We start from the raw sequence: 11,127 nt of genomic DNA, 5'->3' as shown, positions 1-11,127 counted from the left end.
TTGTGTGCGTATCCCCACCACTTCAGTGTTTTCGGTGCTGGCCGGCTCGAGTCTTGCGACGAAAGACCGGTGACGCGATAGACAGCGCGATTGCCCGTCTCACTTTAAAAGAAGGACGGAATAACTTAACCACTGAGGGCGCCACTTTCCGGGCAGAGACCCCAGTGCGGACTTCGGGTCTTACTCCAGGACCCTCTTAATGCAGCTGTTAGCATTTGAAATACTTTTATATATAAGTTGTGTAAAACTTCGGCGAATGAATATAACGGATTTCTATAAAGGAAAACATGAATCTGTAGGAGTTACCCGGTTTACGTATCTTTGATAGACCGTAAGCTGTAGGTAGAAAACCGTCACTAGATCTGATCGCTTCATATGTTAAATCATTAATGAATTTTTTTTCTACTCAGTTTCTTAGCATAACATTCAAATTATCTTCAATTTTTTAAATCAGATTCGGCTGTGGTACGGTATAACCCAATCAAAGTTCAGTAATGACACTGCACATGATGAAAGACTATTACATGAGAAACATACGTGTCAAGTTTTAATTTCGGTATATTAAAGATGCTGAAGATATACGCAAGCTGATATACTGAGGTGTAAATATGCATTTTAAGTCACATCTCATCGATTTTCGTCTCATTTTTGTTGCGCTTAAGATATGTTGTAGGGCACATCGTACTGAGTAATTTTCTGCCAAAATTTTACAAAAGACAGCTTTGGTCTAAGAGATATGACAATTTAAATTTTCTGAATTTAGTAAAGGCACAATGGTACCGCTTCGATCTTTGTGAAACTTGGTATCTTTATGTATTTTTAGTCGCTGAAAATGAATGTGAAAGAATTTTTTGTTGGTCAGACATTCAAGCCACTATCTTAAAAAAACATGTAAAAAAAGCGATTTTCATGATTATTTATGGAGTGTGCAGATGAGGTTTTGCTCCTTTCCCTGCAGGGAAGACAAGGTCTCTCTTTCGGAGAAGGGCCAAGCTCTTCTGCCTACACAAGACATGAACATAAAAATACTTTTTGTATTTAAAAAAAACAAAAATACTTTTGTTTATGTTTTTTTATAATCGTATTGTAAATATATAGGCAAGAGGGGCTTTGCTCCCCTCTCTCAAGGAGGCTTTGCCGTTTTGCACTTCCTGAATAATTGTCCGTTATAGACCTCCAATACGTAGATATTATACTTTGATGTTTAGTATGTCTATGTTATTTGTTGTTTTGACTTGTTGTGCTTGCGGACGCGCATTAGATAGTCTTTGTGATGACTTGTCGAGGTTAGGTGCATACATAGGTCTTCAAAAAATTTTTGTATGTATCTTTTTGTATATATTTTTCTGTCTAACGGATGTTTTTCTATTCTATTATATTTTTGTTTTGTATTCAGTGCTGAAGATGATCACCAATAAAATGTGATCGAAACGTCCGGAATACACTGTGTTTTAAGTTGTTTTTGATTTTTCATCTTCAACTTGGACCACATGCTTTTTGATTATTCTTCTTTTAATCCGTTCTTTATTATTTGAATCTTTCCTTCCGGAAATAAGAAGATTGATAAAATTTTCACTTACCAAGTCCTGGCATATGTGACTTGTGTTATTCTATATTCTCAGCACTTGTACAATAGGGAGCACCATATCGTGCGGCTCCAAGGGAAGTATTTCTCGGAAATTTCTTCTTTAGCTGCTCCTATTACTGCGCGCTCTTCTCCTTCGATCTCGGACCGTTGGCGGAGACCGAAGAAGAACGGGGTGCGATAGTATAAAGCATCCAAAGGAGAAATTTCCGAAAAATATTTCCCCTGGAGCCGCACGATATGGTGCTCTCTACTGTACATATATCTAATATCTACTTTTTGCTTTCAAATAGTTTGTTTTTCTGATTTACTCTTTTTCTTCCTTGTCGATGCGCACAGTATAGTTTTGTGTGCAGATCGATTTCCTGCATCATGTATTTTGTCAAATTAATCTCCTGCTCTCTATCTGGAATCATTCCTTTTTCTTCACCATGCTTTAGTTTTTAAACATGAATTTACTTTTAACTCTCAGGATGTAATACTTTTACCATATTTTATTACTTCGTCTTATGTTATACTTTATATTACAATAACTTGTACGTATTTGTGAATACATAAACAATCTTCTGTTACAATTGCAGAGGTTGCCAATTTGCTTTATTAAACCTACGAGAGAGCGGCTTATAGCTCAGTTATACGATAGATCTGTGTGGGATTAGTAACCGGAAGATTCCAGATTCGAATTCGGCTTGAACACAGTCAGATTTTTACGCTTTTCTTCCGGTGAGCTGACAACTTATTAAAATTGCTCCTGCAATACACAATTTTGTAAAACTCTGTTGAGTATATTTGAAAGATGCAGAACTAACAATAAGTATGATATTTGGCTCTACTCATCTGATTAATATAAAATTTGTTCCAGTTGAATCGATCACACTACAATGATTGAAGTACTATTGTTTATTATTTTTCTTATATCGATGTATCATTTTTATTTACACTATGGCAAAACAGGAAGATTGATTAATTTAATTTCCGGACCACCAACCATATCAATATTAGGAAATTCCCTTTTGTTCAACGTTCCATTAGGTAAGGAAGAAAGAAGATTTAATTTAATCAAATTGCCTTCCAACTTGTCAATGTTATTATAAAGAACAATAATATATTTCCAAGTTCTTTTTATCTTAAACTGTTTACTTGTGAACAGTATACATAAACGTGTAACCTGACTACATACTTAATGCAGACTTTTTTCGATAATCTATTAAGAATGCTTTGATATTTTTTTTGAAATAAATATCATTTGTCATAAACTAAATATAATTATTATACAATTCTTATATTTTTGTAATTATTTTGCAACTATTGTGAAAACGATATCACATATAATACACTTTCTTTTTGAAATCTGATAAAAGTATACTTTTATTTATATTTTTCAGATAAACTATGGCAAGTACTATGTAAATTATAGAATCAGTATTATCCAATTGTAAGATTATGGATATGTCATATGCCATGGATAATAATCTGTCATCCAGATGACTAAAAGTGTGATATACAAATATAATTTATTTTTGATCTTTTTTAAATTTTTGTGATAATTCAATACTATATACATATATATAAATCAACAATTAAGAAGTATCGATTCTGAGAAATATTTATTGTGACGTGACATTTTTCGTGTCCATCACAAGGATAAATTTCCGGTCGGCACAGGAGACGGTGAGTTCGCGTTTCCCACTATTTTAGAGACTCCACTCTTTTGGTAAGATTATACTTCTTACTAGAACATAGAGATGTAACAAAAGAAAAAATGTTTTTATAATATAAACAATATTTAATGCAAAAAACCTTGACGCGGTTGCATTAGACTGTCACATAATAAAATAATTTTATTATAATTGAGGAGCAGCCGCGCCAAGTGTTTTTGCATTAAATATTGTTTATATTATAAAAAAAATTTAGTTTTGTTATTTCTTTATGTTTTAATATAATAAATACAATCTTACTAAAGTACATAGTTATGTGTACTTAGGATTACTTATTAATAATCACGAATAAAAGTTAAAGCTTAGTCTTATCTACTATAGACACATTTATGTTGTTGTATATTGTTTTTCAACGAAAAACAGGTTTTTTTGGAAAAAAATGTTTTACCAAGAAATATATAAGGCCTTACGAGCCGTTTCTAAGATGTTGGGCGGAAACTGTACGTGTATATATCAGTAGGGAGCACCATATCGTGCGGCTCCAGGGGAAGTATTTTTCGGGAATTTTTCCTTTGACTGCTTCTACTGTCGCGCGTCGTTCTCCTTCGATCTCTGCCACCAGCCCGAGATCGAAGGAGAGCAGCGCGCAGTAATAGGAGCAGCTAGAAAAACAATTTCCAAGAAATACTTCCCCTGGAGCCGCACGATATGGTGCTCCCTACTGATATATATGTGTATATGCATACACATGTAACAAGTTCAACTTGAAAATTTTTACAAGTGAGTATTTTTTGACTTGAAATCTCAATTCTTGAATTCATACGGAATGCTGGATTTGCATCTCACATATGACAGATCCCGGATACTCCCCTAACTAATTTTTAAAATATTTCGAAAAAAACTCCTCGGCAATAAGTTGAACCTGGAATCTCCGGCTTTCCGTGCCATCGCCTTCCCTGTTAGGCCACCTAGGCACTTGGAGTTTGTCTCACAATATTCGTAATTTTATCCAAGATGATCTGATACTGCCGTAACGCTTTCTTCTAACGGCGTAAATTAACAATTAATAGAATCTTTAAAAGTTCAGAGCCTTAAAAGTATTCCATACTAAAAAGAAACAATATTTAGAAAAAAGAATATTTTAAATATTGTATTAGTGTAATTACAAAGATTAACTATTATTTGTTTGTATTTTCTGTAAGAGTCTTTCCATAAAATAAATAAGCAAATAAATAATCATTATCACTATCTCTCAATATTAATACATTCGAGATCGATGACTCAGCATGTGGGTCATGTCAATGAACATATGGGCTATGTCTAATTTTGTGAATACTTTTGTTATAGGATGTCAGTCTCAACATGTTGTTAATGTCTCAAATAATAGTTAATCTTTGTAATTACACTAATACAATATTTAAAATATTCTTTTTTCTAAATATTGTTTCTTTTTAGTATGGAATACTTTTAAGGCTCTGAACTTTTAAAGATTCTATTAATTGTTAATTTACGCCGTTAGAAGAAAGCGTTACGGCAGTATATTATTGACACATCTCAGTATTAGAATTATTTAGTGTGATTAGCAAAATATGCGAGTAATTGCTAATTTGCTAATCAAAATGAAACATTCTAATGACAGAATCGCTTTCGCATTCAGCCATCGTTATTTTCCATCTTCCATTATGTATATGATATAATATATATTGTTATATTAGCTCCTCCTGTACTGTTGCTACGGGTAACAACCGCGAGCGCGCGAAGCGCGTCGGGCTGTCTTACGCGCGTGAGACGACCCGTTGCATGCTTATTCGCGGATCTTTGTTAATTAACATCTCGATAACTATTGCGAATCTAGCAAAATGGTATAGGACTTTTCGACTCAGTTTTACTCTTTCTACCTGCCTACGAGAGATGTTAAAGTAATTGTCGGACACTCTGTATATATGTATGTAACATATACATATATACGTACAGTTTCCGCTCAACATCTTGGAAACGGCTCGTAAGGCCTTATATAATTTGTGGTTTAACTTTCAACGAGCCTTAAAATCATTATTAAAAAATGTTTTGTAGTATATAATAACAGAAAAAAGTTAAGGCATAGTCTTACTTTTGACACAAGTATGTTATTGTAAACTGTAGTTTTATTCGATATTGTTTTCTATTGTATATTGTTTTTCAATATAATAACGTACAAAAGTGTACTTGATGCTACTTTTTAATATCACTTCTTTTGTAAAACAAGTTTTTAAAGAAAAAATGTTTTGTAGTATATAATGTTGTAGAACAGGTTTTGTAGAAAAAGAATTGTTTGTAGTATTAAATCAATTTTTAACTTATTAATTTAAATACAATACGTGTTGTGCGTGTATTTGGCGCCTGTTCTTACTTTTTTTTGAAAAAGTAAGTTTTTCGAGACATCACACATTTTGTATTTTGTAGTATTATTTTATTTTGTAAAACAAGTCTTATAAAAATTATAAATTACACGGTAATTTCAATTAACAAAGCAGCCAATCGAACTATTTTTCCGCTGCTGCCTGTTTAGTGTTTGCCGCGCCTGCCGTTATCGTGTGCGTTTGTATTCCAGCGCCTTTGTGTCATCTTGCAGTTACTTCCGCGCGATTATCTTTTGCTGATACAGCTCGCGGTCGCGTATGCTAAGCGAGACCGAAGAACTAACTTACTTTACCGTGATTGTAAGTCATACGCGACGTATTAAATTAAATAACGATTGTTACGTACTGCTACTATTTATTGTATGCCGCATTTTTTGTACAGCCACTAGAGCGCTGCCGAGTGCAGGCAATAAATATTCTTTGTTATATTTTTTTACGTCTGATTTAGTTGTTAATAGATTAAGTTTCTCTGCCTTATATTATACTGCCTCCTGAACACACGCCTCTCCGGATTTATTAACTTAAAAACTTAGCTGCCGGAAATAAATGCCGTCACGTTATTGAAATAAAACTGAGTCTTGGAGACTCGGATTTGTGAAAATGGCGTGAACTCGCGCATGGCGCCCAATTACTTAATTTCTCGCAAGTAGAGGTTTGATTTATCACCTTTGTAAAGGATGTACCGAAAGTGTGCCGCACACGCATCGTCGTAATAAAATCCGAAGGAAAGTGCGTGTCACATTATATATTATATTTATACATCCTGTAATGATGGATTCGCCGATCACTGTCGCGATTCTTTCTCTTGCCACAAAAAGCGTATTGAAGTCGCTCGAGTGGACGCGCCGTGTCCTTTTTTAAAAGAATCCAACTCGTTTCGTTAATTTTATATTAAATATTGTAGTTTTTACCGCTTTTATATCATTCTTGCGACATGGCACCTTACCGTTATCGAAGGATTCCACCGGCAACAAGGAAATATTTAAAAAAATATTTAAAAAAATATTTAAAAAAATTTAAAAAGAGAATGCGGAGCAAAAAGGCAAACAAGCGAAAGAATAGCGGAAGACGCACGAGATTCAGAACAACAAATCGGTGACAGCAGACAGCGCTGTCTAAGAGCAAATCGCACTGACGACTTTAGCGGCCGAAAATTATTGCTTTGTCACGCAACGACACAAATAGCACGCCAGGAAAAAACTTTTTCAACAAACAAGCAAAAGAAAGAGCTTCAAGCATTTGGAAATTTTAACTTAACATTCTTCAAAGAAATTTTGCAGCCAGTAGCCCATCGGTGGTTGGACTCTCTAATGGTTTAAAATAAATAACACATTAACTACTCACTCAAATGAAGTAAAACGGGACGTTTCGATCACTGTTTATTTCTGATCATCATTAGCCATTTTACAAATTAGCATAATAAAGATATTAGAAAAAATCTGTCAATGGTTACATTTATTTTAAATCTCGCAAAAAAGTAAGGTACAAAGTAACGGTACACACCATGTGACAATTTAAAAAAGCAAAAAGAAGAAAGAAAACTGTGGTCATGTATTGATAAGTAGGATAGTCAAACCAATAGCAAAAACAGCATGAAAAGATTGTCTTAGCATTTATGATTCTGTAATAATCGTGGTGAGAAAAAAAACTTAAGTTAATACTATTCTGTGGATATAAGAACCGTTAGTACTTAGTGCAGTGCCACGGGAATCTAGCATCACATTTTTTTGAATTTGTAGAATTTTTTATGTAATCGGCGGAACTAATGATGCTGTCTAGAAGAAAGTGTAGAACTATCGAAAGTGTAAATAGAACTCATGTCAAAAATTGCACTTTTTGAGTTTGCGGTGTCATCTTTGGATGAATACTCTTAGAAATGATCTTGTGCAAAAACAATGCAAGGTTGTGTAAAGGACTGTTAATTGAAGAAATAATTATTCTGAGTGGATTACCGGATTTATGGATCTTTGGGACACCGTAAGCTCTAGGGAGAATGGGTAACGATGAGTTTAAATTACGATGAGAGATGTCCGAGATAAAGAGACTGACACACATCCCGTTTTTTACAGTCTCAACAAATTGTCCAAATTCATTAAAGTACAAAAAGATCCTATACCCCCTCTTTCTTGTCCTTTTGTTGTCTATAAAATTAAGTGCAAGGATTGTGAGGCTTTCTATGTAGGCCAGACTGGTAGGATTTTACAGTCCAGAATCAACGAACATAAAAATCATATTAAACGAAACACCACGCAAACCTCTGTTATTACAGATCATAGAATTAATTATTCTCACGATTTTATTTGGGATAATGTCAAGATTTTTGATTGTGAAAGACACTATCATAAACGTTTAATTTCTGAAACGCTACATATTAAAAAACAAACTCACGGCCTCAATTTGCATAGTGACACGGAGAACCTCGATAAGTCTTATTTACCATTTGTTGTTAATACAGCTTAAGTTCTCCTATGCGCATGTCTCAACCTGTGATTTCACTGTTCAATTTGATGTCTTTTCAAATTTTCAGTCATGCACAGCTCTTGTTGCGATACGACTTGTAACATCTTAATTATCATTATTCATCTTGTTTGTACGAAGTTTTGTTAAACAGCACATATCTGTAAGTTAACATATCAATCTCATATTGTGTATTTACGTTTATAAAAAACTCTTAATATTTTGCTATATTATATTTGTAGAATTTGATAAAGACCTAAACCGAAGGTCGAAACGTTGTTATGCTTCATTTATATACATCATGAATAAATAATATTACCATCACATATTCGCACAACAACACCCATGTATTTAGTTCCAACTGCCTGTCACATTGAAATTTATATATTTTTAAAACTATTTGTCCTTTCTTTGAATTATCTTTCATATATTCTTTATCTAGGCAATATTAGGCAGTATGAAACATACTGAAAAAGGTGTTATGTATACTCTTTCTCATTCTTGGCTTCGGACCGGTCTTCTCAGTAGCGGAAGTAACATAACAGTAATTAAGTAATGTGTTGAAATATTTTCCAACCTTCATCAATATTATGGTAATGCAAGTAAAAGATCACTCAAAAATATCTGGTAACACAATTTTGCACATTATTTTTTCTGTTTTTCAGGTAACAAATGGCAAACACGGCGAAAACTTTTAACTCCTACTTTTCATTATAATGTACTGAAAAACTTTGTTGATATTTTCGTCAAGGAGACAAATAAAATGATTGTAAACTTGAAAAATAATAAAAGACCAGTTATAAAAGAGTTACGGCCATTTGTAAGCGAACATATACTGAACTTAATATGCGGTAATCTGTGTTTTATTGTTGTATTTATTATATCTATTTTGAATACAATTTAAAAATAATAGAAAATTTGGTTTTGTTTATCAAGACTATGATAAATTAAACATCAATAATGTTAATAAGCATGTACTTTTTAGAAACAGCTATGGACGTTTCGCTAAACAATTCTACTGGATCCAAAACTTACCGTCATGCTTTTGAACAGATGAGTGATATTCTTATGCATAGGTAAATTATAACTATATATGACAACTATCAATTATTTTCTTTAGCATATTAATGTACAGTACTCACATAAAGTTTTCGATTTAGAGTTACAAGACCTTGGCTATATAAAGAGTGGATAAATGCATTGTTTCCAACAGGCAGGCAACAGAAAAGTTCTGAAGACCTTACATGGTTTCACAGAAAAAGTACGTAAAAGTAGTTCACCTGTGATCAGGTGATACTAATAATAAGTTATAATAATATAACAAAACAAGAAGATAAATAAAAGGCTAATAAGAAAAGATACTATATTCTGTGTATGTATTTGTAGATTATTGCGGAGAGGAAACATTATCATAAAATTGAGTAGATAAGTCCTCGTGAAATCTTCGTAACGTTCGGACAAGGCCAATACGAGGAAGAAACAAGTTGTTTGCGTATTGAGTGTAGATATTTATTAACTTAAAAATACCAAACGTTTCGATCCTGGTTTTGGATCATCTTCAGTGGTAACTACAAAGTTTAATATAAAGGAATATAAATAGTGTTCGTGTATAATGGATTTTTTACAAAAACCAAACAAGTATTTAAATGTCATCAAACTTACAATGCTTTTTTCGAAAAAATAATTAAACAAGGTCTTGCATCAGCAAGTGAAGACAATGCTCGTAAAAATACAATTCAATTCCTAAGTGGTGTCTAAAAAGTATTCGTGAGTTAAAATCAGAGGTATAAAATGTGAATATATAAAAGCGTCTATTACTTGTCACAAAGGAATAAAGTCGTTGAACTGCACGGTGACGAAAAACATTATCCCCACTGATAATGGTAGTACTGATGCTCAACCTTCGTATGCTGTCGGAACTTATAACTGTTACCCCACTCTCATAATATATCAATATGTTTGTCAATAATATATGACGTGAGAGAATTATGACTGTGCTATTTTAATTTTTACGCCTCGAGAAAAGCAAAATATGGCTTCAATTTATTGGTGTCGAGCATGACATTAATCGCATTGTCTTGTAGTTTTATTTGTATCATTTCAGATATTGATCTTTTTGTATAAAAATTTTCAATATCTAAAATATGTGTGTCTCGCCAGTTGAAGTCATGATCTGTTTTTAATCTATGTTCTGTAACTTTTCTATTAATTTGGTTCTTATGTTTGTTAATTCTTGTTCAAAGTTTCCTTTTAGTCTGCCCTACATAAGTTGTATTGCAATTGTTGCAATCGATACGATATACTAAATTTTTGTTCTGATCATGTTCTAAAAGATCCTTGAGAGTTTTTATCAAACAATTTAACTTATTCAAGCTCCTGTATGCCAATGAGACGTAATCATTTTTATTTAAATTTTTTATACACTTAGATATGGAATTTGATAGATTTTTGATGTATAGGATCACAAAGAAACTCTTTTTCTTATAAATGTAAATACAAAAGTGAAGGCCAATCGGATCAAAACACAGGTGTATGTGTGTTGAAATCCAAAGTTTATTACAAATTTTGTACAAACGTTTCGACCGGGGATTCGGTCCTTATCAATGTAAATCTAATAAGCACAAATGACAATATTTTAACAAAATTGACAATATTTTAAAAAAATTAAAAAATTAAAAAAATACAATAATTTGATGTAGTAACTGTGTTAAATACAAATTGCTGAGTGTAATGTTAATTGAGTTATAACCACATATTTAAACAAACATAAAATTAAAAATTAAAAATATGTCAATATTAAAATTCGTCAAACCATGACTGAACATCATCGTGGTCTTAGTGAGACTAAGCAAGTTGTTCAAATNATACACACAGAACAAACACACGCTAGACATCAAAAATTATCGATTAATGGTAAATAGTTAGTATCCAATAATTCAGCATCGCTCTGCAAGTTCAATGGATTCTTTTGACATTTGATATAAAGCATTTCAGATACAAGACGTTTATAATATGATGGCTCCGTGTC

At 32.7% G+C, this 11,127-nt stretch overlaps 1 protein-coding gene and 1 long non-coding RNA gene across 3 annotated transcripts; both read left to right on the top strand.

The window, feature by feature from the left end:
• The first annotated feature begins 2,179 nt into the window (after positions 1 to 2,179).
• LOC109862355 lies at positions 2,180 to 3,114 on the top strand. Its single transcript, XR_002251129.1, has 3 exons — positions 2,180 to 2,308; positions 2,448 to 2,617; positions 2,971 to 3,114. It is a non-coding gene; the product is annotated as an uncharacterized LOC109862355 (long non-coding RNA).
• A 69-nt stretch (positions 3,115 to 3,183) lies between these two features.
• LOC109862354 lies at positions 3,184 to 10,019 on the top strand. Of its 2 annotated transcripts, XR_002251128.1 has the most exons (6): positions 3,184 to 3,256; positions 8,542 to 8,692; positions 8,765 to 8,950; positions 9,085 to 9,175; positions 9,260 to 9,360; positions 9,486 to 10,019. XR_002251128.1 is itself a non-coding variant. In XM_020442383.1 (5 exons), the coding sequence occupies exons 2-5, from the start codon at positions 8,863 to 8,865 to the stop codon at positions 9,512 to 9,514; spliced, it is 309 nt and encodes a 102-aa protein (XP_020297972.1). In that variant the 5' UTR covers positions 8,367 to 8,692; positions 8,765 to 8,862; the 3' UTR covers positions 9,515 to 10,019. The 2 variants fall into 2 exon arrangements, 1 of the variants encoding a protein (XP_020297972.1); XM_020442383.1 differs by lacking the exon at positions 3,184 to 3,256 and having other exon boundaries at positions 8,367 to 8,692.
• The last annotated feature ends 1,108 nt before the right edge of the window (positions 10,020 to 11,127 follow it).

Source organism: Pseudomyrmex gracilis, unplaced genomic scaffold, assembly GCF_002006095.1.
Source record: "Pseudomyrmex gracilis isolate BER0280 unplaced genomic scaffold, ASM200609v1 scaffold_1657, whole genome shotgun sequence".
In the NCBI taxonomy this organism is placed as follows: domain Eukaryota; kingdom Metazoa; phylum Arthropoda; class Insecta; order Hymenoptera; family Formicidae; genus Pseudomyrmex; species Pseudomyrmex gracilis.
This window is presented reverse-complemented; position numbering and strand designations above follow the sequence as displayed.

Excerpts from the sequence above, each read along its gene's own strand:
- LOC109862354 (XM_020442383.1), top strand. The coding sequence starts at position 8,863 with ATGATTGTAAACTTGAAAAATAATAAAAGACCAGTTATAAAAGAGTTA. Across the intron at positions 8,951-9,084 it reads TATACTGAACTTAATATGCG|AAACAGCTATGGACGTTTCG; the intron begins GTAATCTGTGTT and ends TGTACTTTTTAG. Across the intron at positions 9,176-9,259 it reads AGTGATATTCTTATGCATAG|AGTTACAAGACCTTGGCTAT; the intron begins GTAAATTATAAC and ends TTTTCGATTTAG.